Genomic DNA, 26,247 nt, shown 5'->3' on the forward strand with positions numbered 1-26,247 from the left:
GGGAAGGCAAAGGATGGAAGGGAGCCCTGCAGAGCTGTCCAGACACAATGAGCCTTAAGAGCCTGGCAGGGGCAGTGGAAGGGTCCAGCTTGCCAGGAGGAGTGGGGGTCTGTTCTGCTGTTCACAGCTTTGCAGGTCAAGCTGCTACTTTGTCATTTGTTTTTGCTGCTAAGCAGCTGTCTTTTTTGGAGCTGAATGTGGCAGGAATCAATAGAGCATCTCCTTTTCTTTTTTACAGGCATTTGTAATTATTATTTAAATCTAAGTGAATAAATAACACATGCATCTGCTGAATGTTTTACTGTCTGGGTTCCTGACCTTGCTGCTCTGCCTTCCTTGGTTTGTGTGGTCTTGAGTAGTTGCAGAAACTGTGCCAAAAGGTCCGGCCAAGCCAGCCAGCCAGATCTCTGCAATGCCTGGGGCTGCATCCCACACTGACCTGGGAGAGCCTGAGCTCGCACATCCCTGCTGACCATGAGTGCTGGGCCCACAGAGCCCTGGGGTGTCTCCTGTGAGTCTTGGCACCCTTTTTGGAGCTGACCAAATCAGTGCATGTCTGGCCTTTTTTGCTTACTAGTGACAATTCAATGCAGGAAATGTCCACGATGACTTAACCAAGCTTTGGATGAACTGTCTTGCTTAGTGCAACCTCTCCATGTTACATTTTGGTTTTTGTATTTTTTTTTTTAATGAGTTAGGATAGCTCAAGCATTGCAAAGGCATTGGGTTTTAAGGCAAAGACATTTTCACTGCCAAAACTATGTTTGATGCCTGTTTGTCTGGTGGGGAGATAGGCTCAGGATGATAGGTGTGCATTAGCTGCTTTCAGTGCTTCTGACCCCAAACTACATCTCTTTGCTGAGGGATGACAGGCTGACATGGGCCACAGGTGACTGCAGGCTGAGCTGCCCTGGAGGAACTGCGATCCCCAGTTCCAGAAGAATGTCTGAGACCAGCCCAGTCATGCACCTAGAGAGGGAAGCAAGGCAAGTTCTTCACTTGTGCCTCCAGTAAATATTAGAATGGTTTGTGCCTTTGTTTTCCTAATTCTATCATTTTTTTCTCGGAAATCTGTTCCAAGCATGAGCACAGACTAATTTCTGTATAAGGCAAGTCAGTTAAGAATGGGGATGTTTGAATGGTTTGCCTTTTAATAAATTAACCAGTGCTCATGTTTTTAACAGCTTTAAGAAGAGATAAGACCTCCATTCCTCCTGTCATGGCAACTACAACAAGCGGAACATCATTCGGAAGTCAAGAAAGAAACAGAGGCACTTTAGGTCTCAGCCAAGAGAGCTGCAAAGTAGCAAAACTCATTACTAATTCACAGGAGCTATATCCCTCAGAGCTCACCATTACTGGTCTTACTAATAATAATACTGGAGCACATGAATTTAGCAGAAGGCAGAGTCTGGCAGAAGGCAGAATTGTGTTGAAGTGCCACTCTCCCAATCAAACACCTCCATTTCTCCAGTCAGCCTGGTAAGAAGCAGTGCTGGGTTGTGGGAAAAGATCTGAGGAGAGGAAGGTTCTGGTTTTATAGCCATAGCAGTCTGGTAACATTAAACCTAGAGAGACAGTGAAAGAGGCCATAGGTATTTGTAATTTATTCATAAACAGCTATGCCATCATAAGAAACTTTTTAAAATAATATGTGATAGTTCTTTAAATATTTAAGAGTTTGTTGACCTATTTTCTCAGTTAATTAGGATTTTTTTTTTGGCTGCATTAACAATGACTTGAATGCAGTCTGTTTTAGTCACTACACAGTTCAGCTACACTGGGTTAAAGAAACATGATTTCTTTCTAAGGCACATGACACAGGAGATGAATGCCATTGTGTCTAGATGTGTGCTTAAAAACCTGGAGACTTACTAGTAGGTAGGGCATAAGCTCAACTTAGTGAATATAAAACCATTCACCTGGCATCCTTCTGAGTCCTAAACCCAACTTTGTCTTTTCAATTACAGCACTACCCTTGTTTTTTCTGCAGCAAGGGGCTATGGTGCAGTTGCCCTTCTCTTCAAAGTGCAATGGTCAAGAGCATCAAGTTCATTTCTGCAAGCTGCATTTGTGAGTACACTTCTTTTCTTATTTCTTTTGCCCAGGGCTTACTGGGCCTAGAAGTGAAGTTGACAGAAATTTGTCCATGTGTGCAGCACAAATGTCACTGATCACAGTGCAGCAGAAACCAGCTCTTTTTGAATGCTAATGGAAGGCACTATTAGCAAAAGATGCACTCTGTGCATCATGCTGGAGCTGGAGCAGGAGAACTCATGTCTCACCTGTCTCCTCTGAAGTCAGTGGTGAGGTAAGGGAGGATTTGAGAGCAGTGCTTTGACTGACTATCCAGCATGGAGATGGGCAACTAGTTGGAGATGGCCACAGGGCCCTCCTGACAGAGGGGAGGTTGTCACCAGGCTGGCTGGGTGAACCATCAGAGTCCCATCATTATCTGCTTGGCTCAGGGGGATTGCTCTGGGCTGTGAATTAGGCTGCAGCACCAAAATGTAAGTTTGTCCCCCCCCCTACACAGCTTGGGAGTGATCAGCTCTGAGCTGATCCACCCTAGAAAAGGACACCTGAAGGATCAGTTCCTGCTCTCTGAAAGGCTCTAAAATGTACATCTCAAGAGAATCATTATCAGGTCTATTTCTGGCTCTTTTAAAGCTGCAGTAAAATAAAACTTTACCCTTGCTGTTGTTACCTCTCCTTCTTAGGAGGTGTCCAGAATCCTGCTGTTTTCCAAGAGTTGCTTTAGGGGCCTCCTGCAGAAAACCACATGGTCAGAGAGAAGTTTGCACAAACTCAGAACACAAGGATGCTGTTAACTTCCCATGCAGCCTTTGCAGGGTATCTCCAAAGTGACCTGAGAAGGGTACTTCTCAGTCCTGTTTCTGCACAGAGTGTCACTGAGCTGACTCAAAATAAAAGACTAAATAAATGTTGGCTGTCAGGTTTCAACAAGCTTCCTCATCAGGTGCAAATGGACAGGACAGATTTTCTTCCATTTGCACCTGATGAGGAGGCATGTTCTCCCCCAAAAGCTGGTGTCTGCCATCCTGTGTTTCACTCCCATGGATCAATTCAGCATTCTTGGGATCAATGTTCTCCACTAATGAGTTATTGCTTTTTATTTTCAAATTGAAACTTGAAATCTTGAGGCAAATATTTGTCGTCTGAGGGATGCCAAGTGCACAGAGTCAAACTTGTAAGCTCCTAAATTAGAATAGTTGGGTTTATATCACGGGTTTGTAGTTCCTAGAAAGAAATATAACACTAGAAACTTTTTTTCTGAGATTAAACAGGAGTCAATACCACAGTGGAGAGGAAGAATTTCTATTTCTAGCTACAACCTTAAGGCAACAGAGAAAGTATATGTCATTGCCACAGTGACAGCTAATGAGCAGATATACAATATTAATTGCAGTAAGTGTAACACACTGAGCAATCTATCAGCTTCTATTTTCTCAGCAGCTGCAGTTTGGATACTTTTGCCTAACACCTCTGTCTGAACTGGCTGCTTTGGGTTTGTTTGCCTATATGGCAGCACACAGAGGCTCTAAACCACCATCGTCTTCTTCCCACTGCTCGAGGGGCTGACCCAGTTGTACTCGGCTTGCACCAGCACGAAGCTGTTCTCCCGGATCTTTCGGAAGTGCATCACCTCCCCATTTTCCGTGATGGTGATGAGGTCGGGGTCGGGCTCGCTGAAGGACACCTCGGCCCGCTTGTGGCAGTGCTGGGCACAGACACAGCGCACGGCAGCTGCCAGTGCCAGGCCCAGCGCAGCTGTGCAGACCAGGAGGATGCCAAGCTGGGCTGCAAGGAGTCGGGGTCCTCTGCCAGGGCCTTCCCCTTTCCCAGGAACAGCAGATTCAGGAGCTGGTCTGGTCACCCATGGCAGGGTATTCCCATCTGCCTCCTGCTCATCCTTGTCCTCCTCCCCTCTGGTCCCTGCCTCCTCTGGCTGCGGTGCCAGCTCTCTTTCTGCTATTTGCCTTGAAGCCGAGGACAAATTGCTGGCAGCGTTGGCATCGCCCAACCAGGCTGTGGTTGCAGCAGTGTCACCCAGGAGAGTGTGTACGTGCAGGGCAGAGGGAGACGCTGTCACACGTAGGGAGGCTTTCAAGATGGTCCCACTCTTGGTACTGCCCTTTGAAAGCAAAAACACACCAAAATGTGCAGTGAAGGAAGAGAAAAGGGGGCTGATTAAGTTCTCACTACTTACCTCATGGAACACTTCAACTCTCTTTCTGATGCCCATCTCTTCCTCTGGCTTTAGATTAACTCTTCTCTATTCCCTGTTTACTCAGTAGCTTTTAGAAAATGAAGCAGATGCAACCCTGCTCCATCCATACCAGAACTGCCATGGGAGGGACAAGGCACTTGAGTTGGTCCCAGGGGCAAAGGCAGTGTGGGTTGGAGGGGCAAAGGTGAAGGGCACAGATGAAGAGGAAGGTCACTGCTTTAAAGAAATCACTTAATAAACAGTTCCCACCTTGAGTGGCATCAGGGTCATGCTGAAAGGGCAGGTGTGATTTTCTCAGCCAAGCTGCATGTGTAGGGTCACACACTGGGATTCAGTATTGCCCTTCTGAGGCTATGGAGCGGAGGGACATGGGAGACTTGGGATGATTTTTGCCATCAGCAGTTCTGGGGCATTCACATACAACCTATAACCCTCCCCCCCCCAAAGCCTGTCTTGCTTTCTCAGTTTACACAGCCAGTTAGAAATCTGCCTTGGCTCTCTGTGTTGCTTAACCACCCATTTTAGTGGGAGTGACAGTTCCTGCCTGCGCCTGTTTCTAGGGACTGTCTGGTTCCATGCACCTTATTTTAACTGTGACAAAATGCCAGCTGCTCCATGCCAGTTCTGCAGCCCAGGCTTTGCTGCAGGTATCATCCAAGACTAACTGGGAAACAAGCATGCAATTTAGGAGGCCCCCAGTGAATTTTTCCATTCCCACTATGCACCTGAGCCCCCATCCAAAACCTGCAAAATGTACTGGAGTTTTTAATTTGGCTCCACTGAGATTTGGATCTGGCCCTCAGTAGCTGGCACCTCTCCAGCCTGTCCAGCCCAGCAGGCTTTTTCACACATCCATTAATTACACCAGAGAAACTCTCAACCTCTACCATCATTAGTGATTTCTAAAGCTTCCTGGGAAGACAGTGTGACAGGAGCACAAAGCTGAGGTAGGAGCCCTGGCAAACTGTGAAGCAAAGTAGTGGAGGGTCAGAGCATCCTTTGTGGAAGGGGTGGTTTCTGAAGGTGCTATTAAAATACAGTAGTAAATAGAAGACTTTCAGTGGCTGAACTGCAAACTGTAGAGTAGCTGGCTGGCAAAGTTAGGATTGCATGTGTATGGATCACTTGCCCTCAAAATGCAAACACCATACTGTCAGGATGTACTGCAGGATTTGGGACTTTGGGATAGAAAATGGAACTGCCTCACAAGTCCTTGCTCTATTTCAACTCATTTCTCCTTTCTTTTAATATTCCTCTCCATTCTTGCCTAATTTCTCAGTATTTTTGTTTCATTATGCTCTTCTGGTCTTGCTTTGTGCAATAACTCTTCCTTTCCTTTGGTTTCCATCTACTGCCATTTCTCCACTTTTCTCCATGGCTACACTAGGTGCTCATGGTACACATCTCTCCTTTACTTGTTCTCTGTCCTCTGCCCCTTCCTAAATATTTCTGCCTCATTCTGTGCTGTATGTCCCCTTTTGCTTTTATTTTGTGTGAGATTATTTCTCTTCCTCCTTTGGCATCCTGCAAACCAGATCTAGTTCTTTCTTCTCCTTGTATCTTTCTTCTCTCCATCACCTGCATAGTGGACTTGCCCTGTTAACTCTGTATCCTGTGTCTCTAAACACACACATTTCCAGCAGCGTGTAGTCATGTCTACATATGGGAAAGCAATTTTTTTACAGTGGGCCTCTTAAAAACCCAGGCAGTGGGCCCAAAAAAAAGCTAAATTAGAAAGAGATATAAACCCCAATTTCCAGTTAAGGTAAAAAATTTAAAACTTTTAAGAGTTTCAGTGTCGTTTTAGCCACTTACAACACCTACATGGGCTGCTTGGTGCTGTGACACAGTAGAGAGGTTTTACCCTCATCTCCTCTGAGACCTTTCTGTCCTTGGAGGAAGTGTCCTCCCCCCCCTGGTGCTTACCTTCCTGTTGCCTGTACACATCAAACACAAGTGTGGGGTGGCAGCACTGGTAATGCTTCCTGCTCTGAAATATGGACAGAGGAAAGGCAGGGTTAGCAAGTCACACCTGTGGCTCACACCACCAAGAAGTCCTGCTCCTTAGAGCAGTTTTGGGATGCATGCAGTCAATGCAGATCATACAAGTTGTATTTTTGATTACACCTGATCACTGATTCCTATCCCCATCATTTTCATACCCACAGTATGAAATGTTGCATGAAAGTTCATGCAGCCCAAACCTTCTAAGACTTCTGAGCAGACATCCTCAAGCCCAAGTTTCATAACTGATTTGCATCCTTTTTTTTTTCCTTTTCCCTGCAGATGGAGAAATAGTTCTGCTGAGTTCACTGTTTCACTGAATATTTGTGTGCACTTTCAGAAAAACGTTGTAACAGTCAACAGGTTTTTCACATATTTCCCCCACCTGGCCAGTCCCCCACTGCGCTGAGCAATGCAGTGTTTGGTTCTTAGGAGTTTTGGATTTTCTCCCTGTCACTGTCTGCTGTGTGCAATATCCAAAGGATTATTTCTCAAAATCTCAGCAAAAAAACACCCTCTCACCTCCCCTCTAGACACAGACACCTCCCTACATCTTCCTTGTTCATCTGCAGGGAAACTAATACTATTTTCCTTCCCCACAAGGACTGGAGAAATAGCTTTTCCCACCATGCAGTTTTTACCCTTTGAAGGTGCTGTAGCTGGAGGCATTGTCCTGGGAGAGGGAACCTTGCAAGGCATTCACCATTCCAGCATGCTGGGTGGGAAGGGACAGCTCCAGCCCCCAGCCTCTGGACCGGATGCCTCTGGACCGGATGCCGGACACAGCCCGCGAAGTCTGGGCCGGCTGCTTTGGCTCAGTAACAGGATGAGTGTCCAACCCCACACCAAAACCTGGCTCTGGTGCTGGTGTTGCCACGATGCCAGTGGGGCTGGCAGGCAGAGGGGAGCCAGTGGCAGCTGCAGGAGAGGTGGGACCTTGTCCAGCAGGGAGACAAAACAAAAAGCAGGGAGAGAGGAGCAGAAGTCTATTGTCTTCAGTTTGTTTATTTCAAATCCCCCTCGGTGCCAAGGTTAGCCAGGAAGGTTCATAACAGTGACTCTTTTATTTTCATGTCACTTTTTTTTACAGGGGAACCCACATGGAAATTAAAGCAGCAAAGCTTTCTGCCTGTGTAGTGGTCAAGTAAAATAATTAAAACTCAGCCTTGGTGCCATGCCAAAAATGCTTAGAAATACATCTGAATTGGGTACAAGTAAATTCTTGGAGCATCTTACTGACCAAAGGCTGCATAAATACAATTAAATATATACCTGGAGGGCAATAGTCACATTTAGAGACAAGTAAGTTCCTCTGTTTAGGCAACATTGCTAATTGCACTTCCTTCTCTTCAAGAGCTGAGATTTTAGGTAAATTGTTTTAAGGTTTGCATTGAAATCCTAAGATCTGGCAACCCCGTTTAACTTTCTGGTGCCCTCCTTGGAACTGGCTCCATCACCTCAAATGCTGACCCATGCCCTCACTTCAAGGAGCTCACCATGGCCATCACTGATCTCCTCGACAGCCACAGGAGTTAAACAGGTCCCCTCAGCTTGTTTGGGCCACTTGTGTTGGACATTTGTCCAGAATAAGCTGTAAAACTACTCTGCAGGGGTGCTGGTAAGAAACTTAGGGTTTTGCTTGCATACCTGTAGGGTGAGGGTCAGCTGGTGCCTGTGAGGGAGTGGAGGCTACAACCTCAGGCTTCTCGTCAGCAAGAGTCTTGTTTTGTCCTCCCTGAGCCACAACAGCAGATTCAATCTTTGCCCAGTAAACAAAGTATGACTGGACTATGGATATGCTGTTAAAACATAATCAGGCAAGAATTTACTGGTTTGATAGCACTAATAAAACATCTGACTGTTTGGCTAATCACAAAGACTGCCTTAATCTGAAGAGAGAGCCAACGCAAAAGTATTTTAAAGGATTAGCCTGTCATATGTTTTCTCTTACACATAAAAGATACCACGTCCCATAAGAAAGGTTCAGGGTGAAGAATCACCATTCATAATTAAGATCAGCCAAAAAATGTGTGGGAACTTAAATAAATTTTTAAAAAAAGTTAAAAGCTGTATTACATTCATCATGTTGATAGAAGTACATTTGTAAAACTTGGACTAGCTCTGTTTATAATCTTCTGTAGGCAGGGAAACAAGAGTGGTATTTACTAATTAAAACAAGCCAATGTAACTTGTACAAACAGCAGAATAGGTAAGGGGAAGAAAAGGTCTCTCTTCTCAGCCCTCTGATATTTGAGCCTGTCTAATCCTCTGCTTTTTGTCAGGTGCCAAAACTGTGTTGGCCAACTTTTAACTTCACCCAGAGAGCCTTATTTAAGCTGGAGATTTTGGGAGAATTTCAGCTCAGATTGCTCAGCTGCTTCTGAGAATTATCTAAGGGGAAACCAACCTGGGTTTTCCTGTGCCAGATGACACTTACAAGGCATTTTTAACCCTAACAAGGCATTTTTCCAGATGCTGTGACAGTGTAAATAGGGAGAGTCTGTCAGATACCAGCTTGGAGGGTCAAAAGCCAGAGTGTGAAGGAAGTATCAGAGTGGGTAGCTAGGTCTTGTTGGGATTTGTTTGGGTTTATTTGGGGGTTTTGTGAGTTTAATAGTATTTTTTTAAACTTTAATGGTATTTTCTGATCTAAAGCAATGGCCAAAAATTGGAAATACCAAGCAGCAATATTTCTCTGTCAATGAATTTTTCTTGAATCACGATGAGATGCTCAAGCCACAGTACTCAACAGGATACTTAGGTTTTGGGAAGCAGCCAAGGATCTGGCCAAGCAGTTTCTAAGTGGTTTTGTAAAGTAGAAATATAACAATTTAATCTCTTTTGCAATGAAAAGCCACTGTGCTTCCTCTAAGGCAGTCAGAAGATGTTTAGTTTCATTCCAAATCAGAACCAAACTACTTGGACAGGTTGGGACTTTGGTGCAAAACAGAGATGTCAAGTTTTGACACGGTACTCACTCTCTTTCTATTGTGAGTAATTCTGTTTACATTTAACTTTTTTTTAAAACTATCCTTTTTTTTTTTATGAAGTGATATACGAGATTATCATATAGGCAGAGAAGTCCTATGGGCTGTGTTATTTACAAATATTTACAAAGACAAGCTACATGGTCACAGTTCTCACTTTATGCCTTAATATTTCTATTTCCTCAAATGCTTAAGCTGTCATCTTCCAGTGTATCTATTCTGAGAAAACAGTGACTGTGTAAATAAAAAGCAGCTCTACCCAGCAGAAATTAATGGTGATTTACGTACCAGCTGCGATACTGCTGCAGCATTTGGTAAGTATTTAGCTGTATGGGGTTCAAGATACATAAAGCACTGTGCTGGACAAGTACAATGGAACCATAAAGCCAAGCCTGTTTCTGAGAAGACATAAATTCTGATTAGGAACCAGCATGTCCTTACAAAAACTTGATGTCTCCAATGGGTTGGTCTGGTGCTTTCCATACGAAGGACAGGTTTCTCTTCAGTGACTTGTCCGAGTGGGTGACAGTGTCACCATCTTCAAAACAAGTCAGCAGCTTTGAACCAGGAGGCAGGAAGATGAATGTGCCAGCGATTTTGTTGTTGGACACTTTGCGAGCTTGCAGCATAAAGCCCATGTAATCCCGGGTGCTTCTCACTGCCACTGGAAGACAAAACACGGGACACAAAGGCATTTGTCTTGCTGTTATGGAGTGAATTGCCTGCAATGGAGTTCCCAGAAAAAAACCTGGGGCAACGCTACTGAAAACACCTTACTGTCTCTGTCCTCACAGTCTGTCTTGGACATGCTGGATACAGAAGGCCAGACTTTTACCTTTGGCTTTGCAGTGTGTAATTGCACACAGGATTTGCTTGAGTCTTCCCCCACATTCCTCCTTGATGATCAGCTGTTAACCATATTGGATCTGGCAGCATACAGCCATTTTTAAGGAAGGAGGTTTGGACACCACTCTGTATGTATGCGAAAGCTCGTGTTCTGCTCTCAGAGGGGTTTTGTTTTGCACAGGGATGAACAGGCCAGTGGCCAAGCTGGGGAGTGATGCCTCTCAGCTCTGTCTGCATCTGCCTCAGGAGCAGCAATACAAGGGATGGTGAATGCTGCCAATCACGCCCAAGAGTCAGGTGAATCACCCAGACCCCTTTGAGTGGTGCAGAGGGGCTGGGAGGGTGACTTCACCCACTGGAGGTGCTTCTCATGTGCTATTGCATGTAATGAGCTCTGGTATGGTTGAGACACAGCTGACATAAATGAATCCCACGCAAAGCACCCATGCTGCAAACAGAATTCCTCTGTAAATATGTCCTCATGACAAGAGAGGTGTTGTAGCTCACTCAGAGCAGTTATCCCTCTTCCCAGAACTCAGAGAGATTAATTCCATTGCTTGAGATTAATTACCATGTATTTTTCAGACGCAGGAATGAGAAGCTGTTCCTTACCTGGCACCTTATCTCCTGGGAAGTAGAAGGACACGTTGGTGTGGACAGTGACGTAGTTGTTGTTGGAGCTGTGCAGCTGCACCCTCAGGTGCCTGGGCATCATGTCGGTGCAGGCGGAAAGGCTCGCGCCCTGTGAGAAGGCGGCCGCGTAGGAGACCAAGCACAGCGTCATGCAGGCCCAGCCAGCAATGGCAGCGTGGGCTCTCCCACCATCCTCCATCCTACAGCAGGAAACAACGTGCAGTTCACTTCAAAGCAGTGGCTCCCCCAATGGTGCCATTGATTTAGCTGATCTCCAGAGTCACCCTCCCCCCTGGCTTTATACAAAAGGGAATAAGTGATCTCTGTGGCACCTGGAGCCACTTTGGGAATCCGCAGCATTCACATTCTGAAGTAAATTGTTGAGGCTGAGGGAGAGAAGAGCCCCCCACAAGAGGATGTATTTCTTGTGAAGCTGCCCATGGAGGGAGCGGCCAGAAAAGATTTACTCTAAAAAGTCTTGTGGGTTTTAGGAGGAGAAGCAGGCTCTGTACAGCCACACTCAGCACCCTCCACCACTCCCAGCCCAAATGTACAGCCTGATTAATGGGGGAAACATATGCCCCTTGGACCTGCAGAGCTGCTGCAGGCCCCATCACATGTGGGGCTGGTGCCCGGCGCAGGGAGCCTGTCCCTGCCCACTGTCACAGAGCTGCATCCCTGCGGTGACAGCACAAAACACATTTCCAGATTGACCAGAGTGTTGTGCCATTCTGCTTTTTCAAAATGCACTTTTCAAAGTGAAGCTGAAGGATGAGTGTGTGCCATTTATTACAATAGGTATCACAAGGCAAGTGCTTCTGATTTCAATGTAGCGCTAACATCTTCTTTTCAACATGCAGCCTTTCCTGCCTTAGATGTCATTACACTTACTCGGTGAGTAAATGTAAATAAATCAGAGGCAACAGAGGCTGAGGAGGTCTAGCTTACACCTCCCCCTCAACCACTTCTGAAACTTGCCAGCTGACTAATAGAAGCACCACTGTGTGCGCAACAGTTCATGCCCAGCCTAAAGCAGCAAGCAGATGGATGCAGTTTAACCTTCCACAGCCAAGTATCCTGCCACTTCAACCAGTTGTGTGCCAGAAGATGCTCGTGGGAGTCATGGGAGCCTTTGCTAACTCTCCCAGCCCTGCTAGACCAGCGGCAGGATGCCTACTCTTCATGGAGCCAGCCTCCCCTCTGGGTACACCTAAACCTCCCTTGCTGGATAAGATTTCTCGCAGGAGCTCATGGAAGTGGCCCCGAGCAGCAGCCCTTTCCCTTGGGTGTTGCCCCGGCTGTGCTGTTTCCCATCCCAGCCCCAGCCGCCCTCCTGTGCCCATCCCCGCAGGGGAGCAGCGCTGCTCCCCGGGGCTGCCCGGGCTCAGGCTGCCGGTGCCGCCGGCGCTTACCTTGGGACGCGTTCGCTGCCGGGCTCGCTGCCACCACTGCCCTGCCAGCCTGCCGGAGACCCATCCTTTCAGGGACTTTCCTCGCCTGCTCCTCTAATGGGAAGCGCAGCAGCTGTTACTGCTAATACCCACCACCCACAGCAGCTTTCTGCCAGTGCCCAAATCCTGCTTTAATCATATTAGATTTTTTCTTCATATCCTACACCTTTTTTTTTCTTTTCTTTTTTCTCTTTCTCTCTTTCTTTTTTTTTTTTTTGTCTCTGTGTGTGTGTGTGTGTGTGTGCATGTGTGCCCGCTAACTCTTCAAGCTTCTTCAATGAAAACAAAGGCAACTAGTGGAGAAGGGAGGGGAGACCCACAGCAAATCATGGGGGTTTTGTGGGACACCCTGAAACTCCTGTGCAGAGGTGCAGGATGATGGGAGTTTTTCTTCCCTGTTACCCTCCCCACACACACATCCCCCCTTCCATGCTGGAGCAAAGCAAAGCCAAGCCACATCATTTCCCTCCATGACCCCTGAGCAGTGTGCCCTGTCTCTGATGCTTACATGGGATTAATTTTGGCAGTAAAAGCAGAATTTTGCTACAAAGGCTGGGAAGGTTCATCACATGTGCCAGCCTTGCCAGAAGGAGCCATCAACACCCCACAAATCCCCCGAAGCTGGCACAGGGGACCAAACATCTGGTAAGTGTGACTGTCCCCTGGCACATGAGCTGTATTCACATCCTGGCTGTCAGCCCTGCTCCTTGCCCGAGCTTTGCTGCAGCTGTACTGGCAGCCGGTCCCTGGGTTTCCCGGCTTCTCAGATCCACCTTGTCACTGCAGACTGCTCTGGTGATCAGGGCTCTCTGATGACCCTGGCCACTGTCACTAGGCTCGCCCTACTCCCTGCCTGTGGCTCATTTCTGCCAGTGGTGCCTTATCTGTAATCCTGCTTGGGATCTGACCATTGTGGAAATCTGTCCAGAATGGGCATCCTGGTGACCTCTGCCTAGGGCACCCCCAAAAAACTGGGGGCAAGCTTACAGATGCTTCACTTATTAGCACTGTTCCTATCAGCCTGCCCTGCTCTACAGCCTGTCCTTCAGAAGAGACACAAGATGCTGGGCTGGAGCTGAGGTTCTACTGCTGACAGTCCAGCTCTCAGCTGTTTAACTGGTTGGAAAGTATGGAAACTGGTGGTACTGGGCTCTCATCAGCCTGCTCTCCTCTGCATTTGAAAGAGGCCTTAAAATCACTGAATTTCAAGATATAATGTAAGTCTTGTAGTTTTCTTTTCTCAGTGGAAGCAGAGCATAGTTCAGGGGGAGAGAGGACAAGTTTGAATTACTGATTCTGTTCCAGTATGTAATTGCCCATCCTTCATATACAAAAGAGAATACCTTTATGCTGTATTGATGACTAATCCTTTCCTGAGACCAGCCAGTCTCTTATGGTTTTCCTTCCTAATTTATACCTAAAATAAAGCATCCTTTGCTTATAATTAAGCAGCAGCTCCAGACCTCTGGTAATCTGCAGGAGAAACATCAAACATGTTGCAGCCATCCTGGCATGGTGGCTAGGTCTGAAAACAGTATTCCATGTGGGTGTGGGTCTTTGCATTGTGTTACAGCATTGCATGGTCTTCTCCAGCTGCTGTCATGGATTGGGCACACAATTCCATTATGCCAGCTCCAGTGAGGACCATTTCTCCACTGACTCCCACCTGGAAAATAGGGAAAAGCAGCCAAGTGCAGACCCTGAAACAGCAGTGTTCGGTGTTCCCCTGGAGCACCATGCAAAGCTGTGGGGAGAAGAGGCTCAAACAGATCCAACCCATCTATAACAGCGTAGGATGTAGGGCAGTGTTGAACTGTCCATGCTCACTTCCAAGGCTGCAGCAGCCTCTGGCACGGCAGGGCATGGTTCTGTTCACAGGTTCAGCTGCAAGGGTCAGATGGCACTGCCTGGACAGTGTTAATTGCTGGGCTGATCTGAAGTACAGCCTTAGACAGCATTCATCCTCACTGCCTGCTCTCAAGCACAGGAACTCAGTGGCTTCAAAGCCACAGTCAAAGCAAATGTCACAACCATCTCCTCCTCAGAGATGGAAAAAGCCTGTCACAGTCACTACCGTGACACAAGCACCTACCAGAAGCCTCCAACTGCTCATTCAAATGCCAAGTGACAGGCAGATGTTTCCAGCAAGAAATACAGCCCTCTCAGAGCCTTTGGTTGCATCACCCACCAGGACAGCATTGCCTCAGCTTTCTCTGGCCAGGGCTGTGACCTGCTGGAGTCACTCGAGCTCAGCCGGGCTCAGCGCATCGCTCTGACCAGGGGGCCCAGACAGGCCACATGGCACTGCTGGAACTGGAGAGAGGATTGCCTTTTGCCTGTCCTAAATGTCTTTGTCCGTAGGGAGCTGGCAAGGAGAAGGGGACGTAAGACAACCTACAGCCTGCCTATTGTTTTCCCAGCAGCATTTGTTAGTGGATTTCTAGAAGAAAAAACCCACAAACTACGGTTAGGAATTTAAAATAGCACTGGGGGAAACTGTGCATGCTCTATAATACCTTGATAATTAAGATAGAATATAAACCATATAACTTGAAATTTGATTGCTGAAGTTCACAGAAGGATTACAAACCCAGTAACATTGCAGGTTCTTTGGTGCAGAAACTCTGTCCTTCTTGCAGATTGCTTCTACATCTCCACACCACTGGGGCACAACAGGGACAGCAGATGTGGAGCAGGTGCAGTAGAGATCAGTATGTAATATGGGCATGGATGTAAGAAACAAAGAGCTGACACTCCAGAGCAAGCTGGTTGCTTCATTGACAGGCTGGGAAATACTTTGCTGCTGCAAGATAATAACGGTTTTAATGAGTTAGAAGTTCCTCCTGGTCAGCTGGCAGCCACCTGAGTCCTGTGAACAAAGTTTGAGGGGGCTTAGGAAAGAGTGGGCAGGTTGATCAGAGAGCTTGAAGGTGGCAACAGTTGAGCCCAGACCACAAGGAAGTGATCATTAAACCAGCAAAGCTGGCAGTACCACCTTATTTAAGAATATTTCAAGTTATCTTTAAAACAAAGAGCAGTGGCCAGCTGTGAGATGAGTGGTTAAAAACCCATGGTAGTCCACAGGGAGAATGGAGAACAAGCTCTACAAACTGGCATCGCAGGGTGACCTATGCATGCCTGTGCCTCTGTGTTTGGGGAGACCAGGATGTTTTTCTGACACTAGTTAGGCAGAGGGTTGGCAAAAGTACTGGCAGGTCCTTTCCCTTTTATCCAGTTGACTATTCTTGCTGTTCTTCTGTCACTTACTGAAGTGTGACAGTGACTAAAATGTCACTGCTGGGAATGAACTGGCACATACACATGCATGCAACATACAGTGTGAGCCTCCTTCCCTTACAAATTCAAACCAAAAGAAACCCTTTATTTTATTTGGTAACTGCTGCAACCTGGGCAGCTGTTCTGCTCTTAGAGGAGGGGTTGGGGGGAGAGAAAGAGAGAGAGGGAGAGAGATAAGGCCTAGCAACAAATAGCTTTATGATTGCTTTATGAAGTGTACAGACAGCAAGTAGAATGAACATGCCCTCAGATGCTGGGCTCCCCACATTCCTGTAGCAACAGACAGAACCCACATGGATTTTCCCACAGTGCGCTGCGCAGAGCAGATGCAAATCATCCATGGAGAGCTGCTCTCCCTTTTTATCACTTGAGCTATTTTATAATTTCCATACATAAAACCAATTCTATTCTAAAGGATGATCTCTTGCTGCTGCTCTGTTAGATAAAGGCAAGGGCAGGCAGGTGGTGTGATCACAGCACCAAGTGGGAGCTGCCTGTGAGCTCTGTCACGGTGACCTGGCAGAGGAATCCTGTGGCCGAGGGTCCCTCGCTCAGGGTCAATACAGCAGCCCAGAAAATGCCCCCTCCCATCTGATTTCAGGCCTTGGAGAACAGCTTGGCACAGGAATCCTAGACTTGAAACTGCTGACTCCACAGCCTGCTTGTTTTCAAAACCAGCATAGGGCTGCAGCTGGCCACAGGTGTGAGTTGGGGTATTAAAGATCAGGCATTGCTCTGGTACCATCAGTCATACGTTGCAAGGCTGTCACTTTGCAAACACTTTCATGCTTTCTTATCTCCCAGGAACAACACAGCTGTGGGGCACAGCTGGTTTTCAGAGCTGTGAAAAAGCCTGAGGAACTAATGGGCAACTCAGAAAGGTTCTGAGTAGCTGTTTTGTCACCATAACATCACAAAAAAGATATAAAGAACTCAAACGAATGATGTTCAGAGTGGTTAGCAGTAGATTCCCTTTGAACTATGAACCAGGTGGAAACTAACTGTAAAAGTGAGTGGTCATCAGGGTATATACCTTTAAAACAAAACCTTCCTAGCATGACCTGCTCCCTTTATATAGGAGCAACTCCAGGGCACTGCAGGCTTTAGTGGTGACTTGGCTTTGGCTGCTCCACCATGCAGTGAGTACTTGCCTTCTTCCAGACTTTCTCTAGTTTTTGTGAGGTATGCTGTGCTGCTGCTCCCAGTCAGGCTTTTGTTTAAGGAGATGTGGCTTAGTTTGGCTTTTCAAGTGCAAGAAACTTGTGCTGGATGTGGTGTGGGCATGTAGCAAATTCACAGTTACTGCTCTTCCTAGAATCTGTCTGTGAACTGAATGTTGTAGCTGAGGGTGGGGTAGTGGTTGAATGGCCGTGGTTTCATGGTGGGATCTCACTGCATAAAAGTACTGACTATCAACTTGAGTGCAGCTTTAGTCTTTGAAATTCAGTAATTTTTGTTTGTTAGTTTTGGATTATTTAATTTTGGGTACATTCTTCCAAGAAAAGTGGACAAATGCTTGCAGGTTGTTCAAGGCATTTATATTTCATTGTCAATTCTGATCTCAATGAGCTTGATCCCCAAGTGAAACTGTTTTATACACAGGTATTGGGGCAAGAGCATCAGGATGTGGTAAATGATGTAACATGGAGGATACGAGCACTAGTATCTCATGCTGGCCTTTGTGTATGAAGGTGTATTGTGTTTGTAAGAGTGTACTTGTATCTCCCAGTGGGATAAAGAGCTTATAAATTAGGCTGGGTCATCAAGAGTTTATGAAACATAACCTTTCTGCTTTGATGTTGATGTTCATATATAATGCCATGCAACTCTGGATAGCATTCCAGGTGAAATTCTGAAAGCTGTGGATTTACTTGCAAATGTAATGTTGTCCTACACAATATGTGCAAGTCAAAATCTAAAAGATAAGTAGAATAAATCCAATATGAGTATTTTATCCAACCAAAACCAAGCTACATTTGAACACTAGACTGCCTAATTTAAATCAAGTTTAATGTTTACTTGATTTAAACACTGGGGTTGAAAAATGAATTAGAGGGTAAAATCTTGTAAAATAAACTGAAAGTCAGTGATTGTGGGAATTAAATACTTCATTTCTTTTGCTACTTTTGAAATTTAAATATTAATTACAACAGCTGATCTTCAAGGCAAGTCTTCCTGTCTATCTCACATAGTAATAGTGACTTCATGACCTAGAATACATTAAAAAACCCCTTGGCACATAAACCACATAGTATTTATATTTATACAGAGTTTAGTATGTGATTAGACCACCAGAAGTAGCAGATTACAACTGTTCTATAGAAACAGAACTGCAGTTAAAAAGTTAACAATGCAAATTCTTGACATTAAATCAAAGTCTGCAAAATGTGTTGCTATACGTGGGTAGGTGTGTGGAGAGGGAAAAAAATTTAACCCTGTATTAAAATAAAAACAAAAAACAAACAACAAAATCCAGACAGTCTCCTGGACGGAAAGCAGACAGCAACTTGCCAGCTACATATAGATGACAAGGCAAATGAAAAACTGCATGCCCCACTTGGAGGTACATCTTCATTTTTAAGGAAAAAAGTCACTTACAGAAGAGCAAGTTGGTGATTTGTCTTATATCCTGGACCTTTTTCAACCCTTGTCAGAAAATGATAAATTATTGAAGCATATTGTACAGTAGCAACTCTATTTGTGTGTTCTGTCATGGCTTCTGAAGTGCTTACTGTGGAAAGGTTAACTACTGACTGCAAAATAATTTAGAATTATTTCTCCATCTCAAAAAACAGTAAAATTAAAAATTTGCAGACCACATTCTCTCCCTTTGATAACTGGAACGTTACTATTCCCTGCTTGCATCAGAACTACTGGTACTTGGGAAGAACAAAATAATGTTATAGTCACACAGTTGTCTTGTGTTAATCCATCCACAACTAGAAGTACTTTTGTTCTTGGAGGCATTATAAACTGTCCAAAAAATAAAGCAAGGCTTCAGAAAGCTTATTTTAAAAAATTGGCTCAATAACCTCACCATGAGGTACATTACCCTAACTTATAACTTTGTCACAAAGAACAAGAGAACATTCTCAGTGTGTGGATGTTAAGTGCAGAAACACTCAGGCAAAGGACTATCTGAATGTTCAGAGTTGGTTTGGGTTTTTTTCTTGGCTGACTGCATGTGAAAGGAGAAAATACACTTTATAAATTGGAATAAGTATCCATGTAAAACTGAGCTGGATTTACTCACTGTGCTTTGATTATCTGGGAGCATTGTTGCAAAATACACACAAACAAGTTCCCTCCTTGTTGTCTGCTCAGAGGCTCCCCCTCACTAATGCATGCCCCATACTCTAATGCATTTGTTCTCATTTCTGGCTAGACACAGAGAATATAGAGATGGTACCAGGTTGTGGGGGCAATGGATGGGAGAAAGAGGGAACTGGCTGGAGAGGACACATGTGGCATATTTACAAAAGCTTTCAGATTCCTAGTGTGTTTTCAGGAGTAGCTTTAGATATTAGTTAAAATGGCTTTTTACTGAAAAAGTCCATTGTATCTGGTAGAGAAGCACAAGAAAAAGGTCACCCCAAGCAGAGGAAGGGTGGGGGGTACACAGGCAGGAGGTGAAGTAGCTACTAGGCTGTACTGACATACCAACTGAGAGCTCTTCACCTCTGACTGACTTCCTCAGCTGGCACAGAGCTTTCTTTACACCCTTAAGGCTTTTCTTCCATTTGATTCAATTCTTTCCCCACCCCTAACTGTTGAAGTGTCAGTGTTACATCCCTTGATTCAATCCACAATTCAAGATTTTTTGGACAGCTGAACTTTTTACCCGACGACTCTTACTAGACTGGCATTTAAAGCTGACCCTGTGTTTTCCAGAAGGGACAGGTCATTGTCACCAAACTATTAGCATTTCCCTTCCCAACATCAGTTAAACTATTGTTTTGCCATCAATAAAGGGCTCTGATTTGCAATTACTCCATGCCTGCTTACCTTCTAATCCGTATTTTTGTAACTGTTAGCATAATTAAATGAGCTGTTACTTCATATTAGTCTTGCAGTACTATTACATGCTTCTCTTTTATTTTTTTTTCTGTACCATGGAACAAAGCAGTGCTTTGAAACAAAAACATTCAGGCAGTTTACACCTGTTCACATTTATTTTAAAAAAATATTTAAACACTTGTGTATTTCACCTGCGGATTATGAACTACAAATCAAATAGGGCTCATCACTTCAAAGAGGTTCACAAGTACAAAAAAACAGCCTCCTTCTGGCATCTTCACATCCTCCTCTTCTGGGTGCTTATGTACAACACTGTGAAAAAGAGAAAGTGGCACACAGAAGAGGGCACTGGTAAATAACATGCAGAAGCCTTTTTATTTAAAACATCTTATTTCCATGGCTTGTAAACTGACGCTGTAATAAATCCCATTCAGCACAAACAAAGCCAGGCAACTTTTAACTCCAGGTTTCAAAAAATGCCATTAGATCTAAACATTATGTATTACTCTGGTTCAGTATTTATTTTATTCATAGCCCAACTATGTTCCAGCAGATGTAGGCTGAACAGAGAAGAACAAAGGCAGTGCCCTGCAGTATTCTGAGGGGAGCATGAGAGAGTTGCTCAGCAGCAGAATTACAGGTGTCAGACACTAATGCTGTGATCTTTCAATAAAAGCTGGAAATTGCAAGCACTTAAGGCAAAACTAATGATTAGTTATGAAGGAACACACATCCTCCTCCTGCTTGGCTGATGATATCCCCAGAACAGATCCATTCACAACATGACACTGTGCTACTAAACCTGGGACGTCTTCAGTTCTCTGTCCAGCCGGTTCTTGAGCCTTCTGCCTCTCACCCATTTAGCTTTCATAACATATTATTTCCTTAATTGATTCTCCAGCTGTAATGTCACTCCAGTCCTTAGCATAACAAATCCAAATGCCTTGCAAAAAGCAAGGGTGGGCCTTGTTTCAAGGATTATTTCTCCACCCAAAATGCTCTTTTACATTGGTACCACATCCTCTTTGACTCTTTTTCTAACATGGGATTTGGTCCTTGTGTCTTTTTATTCCATCCCTCCATTTTCTTCCCAAGCAACTCAGTCAAACTCTGCTTCATTTACCTCCTCTTCAAGTCTCTTCACATCCGACTTGTGAACCTTTTCTATTTTTAGATACTCTTCTCCCTGGCATGTCCTGCTATTACAGCCTGATACCAGGGAGTCATTTCAGGAGCCTGGGATTGTCCTTGAAGTACACTAAAATCCACCTACTGCACTCAGATATTCAAAGGCTTGATATTAAAGCATGAGTGATTTTCTTGACTGGTGGTAAAATCTTTACTCAAGAGATGAAAATAGCCTCCAGAACTAAGGATCAGCATTCATTCAGTTCTGGAAAACTGCTTCACCAGAAAATATTAGTGTCACTGTAATAGCTGCACTGTAGCATAAATTTATGCAGTAGCTTGCCTAGAAAACACAAACTCTTATGGTGCAGAGGCCATCTAAGCAAGCAGTAAGTGCAAAAGAGTAAGCCTGTCAAACAGTAGAAAATAAGCTCCAAGGAAGGCTAGAAAAGAGCATGATTCTCTAAATGAACTTCAAGTTCAGAAGCAAAATGGACCACAGGAATGCAGAAAAGCACAGGCCCTGGAAAGTGAAACTGTAAAAAGCAAATAGAAAGCAAAGATTTCCAAGAAAGAATATTAGTTTTAGGCTTACAGGCAGCTTATGTGCACCTCAGCCACCCCTCAGATTCAGAATATCAAAACACAATTTTCTAATGTGCAGCAACAGAAGGAGTAGGAATTACCATTATTTCCTCGGATAAATGCATCCCCGTACTTGTTCTTTAATTGTCCATTTACATATTCTTCAGTCTGCTCCAGAGCTATGTTCATATATCCATCCAGGCAAGCCAGGACACCTGAAAACAGTGGCAGTTTAAAAGAGAATTAGCTTGAACTTACTTTAAAATAAACAAAAATGCATGGTGTTTGAACAGTACAGGAAAAAAACCCACCCTGTATCTTTATAACAAACTAAAAACCCAAGCTTGGAGAGGTATCTTCAAAGAATTCAACTGGGAGAGAGGAATCCCAGGCACTCTGGTAGCAATGTTAGCAGTTGGTGTAAGAGTTGTGGGAGTAAAAAAAGAAGTTATTAAGGTATTATTTCAAAAGATGGACAATTTCCACTTTGAATATTTGTCTCTTCTCACTTGTGTTTTAAGCACCCACCAAAAAAAACCTGTGACATTAAGTGTAACTGGATAACCTAAGGACAAAGCTATGTAAACTGAGTTATCAGCAGAACTTGTAAAGGATACAGCTGAAAAACAACCCCTTCAATACAGGACAGCATACATGTATTTGTCTTCATGCTTACAGATCTAGAAGAACACTGGCTGCAAGTCTCTGGTTTGATGTCAACAAAATTCTACATATTTTTCAACAAAGGGAATTGAAATCTTCCCACAAAAATAAAATCACACTGTTTAGATAATGCAGTAAAGAAAAAAAATGTCATTTGTAACATTAGATTATTTTTTGGATCAGAAAAACATGCATTTTAGTAGCACACAATTAATACAGCTTTTTACAAGTTGTTTTATCTTCCTCTTGCCTTTGGGTTTCCTGACTTCATCCTTGCAGAGACAATACTACTTAAATAATTTTCCCTCTGTTTGAAAAACACCTACCTATTTATCTAGCAGTCAAACTTGAAATAATAGTATTTTGGCTGTACTTAGGGAGAAAACTCAGGACACATTCTCATTTTTCAGAAGTGTTACTGTAGGATCTTCCAGTTAATAATCAGGAATTCAACTTCTTCTGCCAACGTGTCATGGTTTAAAGATTGTTATTTTCCTTTCTGTTTTTCTCTCTATTGTTTCCACAGACAGAGGAAAAACTGCTCACAAAGTGTCACTAAATGCACCAAAAGCCCAAACCAAAGTCAGGGTTCTTTTCCACTCTAGTAATCCTGAGGGATCCACACAACAACAGAAAACAAAAATATGTTTGTCCAAAATTAGAATTGGACCATGCAGATTTACCCGAGCTACCACTCAGTGGGCCATAAATGCAGTATTTACAAACTCTTGTTCCTAGAGTGCATTCATGGTTGTTTCATTCTCTTCCTCCTTTTCTTTGTGTTTACTCTTACACCATTAATGGCATCAAATATGATCACTGCCCATCCTGGCTAGCGATTTATCTGTATGTAGAGATGTTTTAATGTACATACCCATCTTTACACACAGAAATCATACATTAATGTATCCCTGATTATTTCCTAGGGCTTCCTGCCTTGAACATTTGCAGCACTTGGCAACGACTCAAAACATTTCACAGTTACACATCAACACTTGCATGAGGCCACGGTGGTGCGTGTGGGGCCTCAGAGGGTGGAGGCAACAAAAAAATCAGCAACACAGCCTGGGGGAGCATCTGGACAGATCTGCAACAATAGTCTGAGATGCTGTTTTGTAAATGTTTGGCTTTTACTACTGGTGGTCACATTTCTGCAGAAAAAAACTAAGTGCATATTATTCAAATGAAAACACTACACAGATTGTCTGTCACAAGATCAAAAGAGTGCACAGGGAAATAAGGAAGGGAAGGGGGGAAAAATCCAATGACAAATACGGGTGTTCAAGGAACTCTTGTTCAATTAATGTGGTGTCTGACTGAAGGCACATTGAACTAGCTTTGCTGAGGGGAAAGTCGAGTATTTCATCTACAGCATTTATAAATGGATCTTACCAAGGGAAAGGTAGCAATGGTCTCAAAGGAAATAGGAAGTACAGCAAAAAAACCAAATCCAGTTTGGCCCTGCCTCGTGTGTACCCTCAGGTAAATGATGACTTGCTTTAATGGACTTTAATGAGCTCTCTCCTCATTCTCCTGCACTAAAGAACTGACAGAGGCAGTGAACTTTTTAAGCCACCGACCCCACCTGAAGTGCTCAAACAATGTGGTTCTCAAAGAAATGAGAGACTGCAAATTTTGTCAGCTGAGTAACACGGAAGAGAAACAGGAAGTGCCAGTGAACACTCTGCCAGTGAACAGAAACAATTTAAAACTGTCATAGCATAGATTCCTTGTCACAGAACAAACAAGTCTCCTCTCACAAGTGCTAAGCTAAGCCAATTGAAGTAAACCTCTCTGAAGCAGGGATGTGTTGCAGAACCATCATGTTTAAGTAATTAGAGAATAAAATCTCTTAATAGAGCACAATAGAAGATACATGATTAGTTTTGAGTTTGGATACTACTAAAAAAATTGGATAGGTTGATACTGTTATCTTAATGGGAGCAGGACCAGGACATTTCACTGCACAGAGAAGTTTAATCTGCTACTGAAAAACATCTATAATCCTATATACAGTCCACATAGGTATACAGGTAGGGTGAAGAAATCAGGGATAAAACTGATGGGCTGTGTTAAAATGAAGTTGGCAAAAGCTACACTAAAGTTTTTCCTGTATCTTTGTGAGTTTTGATCCAACACAGGTCTAAGCAGTTGTTTAACCAAGAATGTCAATAATGCTCCTACCCCTCGTGTAAGAATTCTATTATGACTGACAGCATGGTTTGCTCTGAAGCTTTTCTAGCCCAAGATCTATACTAGGAAATGGAGAACAGAAAGGTGAAGAAAAGTCTAGTTCCAACATGGGGTGCTCAAAGGGGGCAGCTTGGCCATTTCAGGAGTTGTAATTCCAAACAATCTTCCCAGTATCAGTTTAGAAACTCTGAATCTTCCAGTTTAGTCATCTGTGACCAAGGACACTAATGATTTAGATCAGTAATTTAAACCTCTTAAATCCACTGTTACCCCCCCTTTTATCACTTTCTCCTGAGTTGATTTTCTATTTTTACTGTCACCATTTTGAGATCTCTATTCTCATATTCCATGATTCTGGATCACACTGTTTTTCTTTTCAAAATCAATGCATCTATTCCAGTTTCCCCAATGAATTACTTTACTCACTGTGAGAGACAGATGAAGAACTTACCTCGATAATCAACTCCAGAATTTAATTTTACAACAACTGGCCTTCCAATGATTTGTTTTAGGAAGTCACTGGGGGTTTGCTTCCGTAGACTCATCCTGATCTCAGGTTAGCTGAGAAGTGAAAACATTAGGATAAGAGACATGCTTCCACATTGTTTTAAATACTCTGTACAGACAGGCAGACCCCTGATCTGTCACACTTTCAGTAGGAGAAAATGCTGAAGGAGATAAAAGCAAAATCTTAAGGGTTGAGATGGAGAGACAGAGCTCCTAGTCACTACAATAAACATTCCCTTTGGCATTTTTATTACTTCTGAAAGTTTAACTAAGAATCCTTGTCTGCCCCACTGTGCATCTGTTAAATTTCAACAGCGCCAAAGGCCTCATCATCCCTAAAACCTTTTGCTAAAATGGTTTTAGAGGGCTAAGCCATAAATAGGTGTTCCATGTCTTTAGGGGCAGAGGGAGCAGTCCATCCATGCTCTATACACGGAAATCTGTGCGGGAACAGCAAAAGTAGTTTTGATCTCAGCTCACAAATACAAGAAAAGCATAAATTTAAAAGGATGCCTTCAGATGACACAGCAGACTAAGTTAAGGCTTGTGATTAAACCACAGAGGAAAGATGCTGTGGTTAAAAAACGCAGCACACGCACCCAGTTTGGTGCAAGACCCCCTCTGTCAGTGTTCGCTTGACTCCTGCTCTAACATCGCTTTGTTCTGTGACTTCAGTCTAAGGCAGAAACACCCGTACGGTGCCAACTTCATTTCGCTGCTTCCTGCGGCAAATCGCAGTGGGCAATTCCAGCCGTGAATCCAGGGATCCTCACTGTTTCCCTATCAACACCCACTGCCACCAGCGATGCTGGCGCCCCAGGGCTGGGTCCCTTTCCCGGACCACACACGCACTTGGAGCCGCTCCCCCCGTTTGGAACCCTCGTGTTCCAGCCCGGCCCCAGCGCCCCGGGGGAGGTCCCGGCCGGAGACCGCGGCTCCATGGCAGGCCACCACGGAGGGCACACGGCCGGCCCGGCCCAGCCCCACACTCACCGCCCGCCGCCTCTCCCGGCGCTTCCCGCGCCCCTTCCCGGCGCTCCCCGCCCGCCGCGGCCCCGCCCCGCTACGGCGGCCGGGCGGGACAATCCGCGCAGGGGCCGCAGCGCGGGGCGGGTCTGAGGGCGCGCTCCTCTTGCCCGCGGCCCCGGTGGAGGCTCCCCGAGGCCCTGAGGCCGCGCTGCGGGGGGATCGCGGGAGACGAGCCCCGTCCCTCACGGAGATGCGAGGGGTTTTTGTGTCTTGCTTAGAGTTCCACAAAATAACGTCCCATCGGTTTCTTACGGAGAGAAATCTTACAGGAAAAAGATGTCTTGTGGGAAAAAACCCCACAGGACCAGTTAGGTGGGGAAAGACCTCAGAGATCATCGAGTCCAACCTGTTAGTCAACACCCCTATGTCAACCAGACCATGGCACCGAGTGCCACATCCAGTCCTTCGTTAAATGCCTCCAGGAGGTGACTCCTCCACCTCCCTGGGCAGCCCCTCCCAATGTCTAATCACCATTTCTGTGAAGAAGTTCTTCCTAATGTCCGATACGATCCAGTACATTATTGTATTCTACTCTAATGAGATCCTGTTGATTCCCAAATAATCTTGTACTTATTGGAGACACAGTGAGCACCTCGCAGGTGTCCCGTCCAGGAGCAGACAGGAAAGTGCTGAAGGTGCTGCTCAGTTCATTTCA

General features: G+C 44.7%; 2 protein-coding genes across 2 annotated transcripts; both read right to left on the bottom strand.

Annotated features, from left to right (window-relative positions):
- Positions 1-3,221: 3,221 nt before the first annotated feature.
- On the bottom strand, positions 3,222-11,262 carry REELD1 (reeler domain containing 1). Its single transcript, XM_069012093.1, has 6 exons — positions 10,702-11,262; positions 9,685-9,907; positions 7,904-8,055; positions 6,898-7,192; positions 6,179-6,242; positions 3,222-4,156 (listed from the first exon to the last, which is right to left on the bottom strand). The coding sequence occupies exons 1-6, from the start codon at positions 10,919-10,921 to the stop codon at positions 3,563-3,565; spliced, it is 1,548 nt and encodes a 515-aa protein (XP_068868194.1). The 5' UTR covers positions 10,922-11,262; the 3' UTR covers positions 3,222-3,562.
- Positions 11,263-19,623: 8,361 nt separating this feature from the next.
- On the bottom strand, positions 19,624-25,658 carry LSM6 (LSM6 homolog, U6 small nuclear RNA and mRNA degradation associated). Its single transcript, XM_069012861.1, has 4 exons — positions 25,557-25,658; positions 24,508-24,617; positions 21,302-21,415; positions 19,624-19,799 (listed from the first exon to the last, which is right to left on the bottom strand). The coding sequence occupies exons 2-4, from the start codon at positions 24,599-24,601 to the stop codon at positions 19,765-19,767; spliced, it is 243 nt and encodes an 80-aa protein (XP_068868962.1). The 5' UTR covers positions 24,602-24,617; positions 25,557-25,658; the 3' UTR covers positions 19,624-19,764.
- Positions 25,659-26,247: the final 589 nt, after the last annotated feature.

The sequence above is a fragment of the Aphelocoma coerulescens genome, chromosome 4 (assembly GCF_041296385.1).
Source record: "Aphelocoma coerulescens isolate FSJ_1873_10779 chromosome 4, UR_Acoe_1.0, whole genome shotgun sequence".
Taxonomy (NCBI): Eukaryota; Metazoa; Chordata; class Aves; order Passeriformes; family Corvidae; genus Aphelocoma; species Aphelocoma coerulescens.

Bases quoted from the DNA above. Each gene is read 5' to 3' on its own strand.
- REELD1 (XM_069012093.1), bottom strand. From the start codon at position 10,921: ATGGAGGATGGTGGGAGAGCCCACGCTGCCATTGCTGGCTGGGCCTGC. The intron at 7,193-7,903 runs GTATGCAAGCAA...CTGCTGGACAAG, and splicing joins AGCTGACCCTCACCCTACAG to GTCCCACCTCTCCTGCAGCT. The intron at 6,243-6,897 runs GTAAAAACTGCA...TCCATATTTCAG, and splicing joins AGCTACAGCACCTTCAAAGG to AGCAGGAAGCATTACCAGTG.
- LSM6 (XM_069012861.1), bottom strand. From the start codon at position 24,601: ATGAGTCTACGGAAGCAAACCCCCAGTGACTTCCTAAAACAAATCATT. The intron at 21,416-24,507 runs GTAAGTTCTTCA...CACTGTTTTCAG, and splicing joins TTCTGGAGTTGATTATCGAG to GTGTCCTGGCTTGCCTGGAT. The intron at 19,800-21,301 runs GTAATTCCTACT...TCTTTTTCACAG, and splicing joins ATTTATCCGAGGAAATAATG to TGTTGTACATAAGCACCCAG.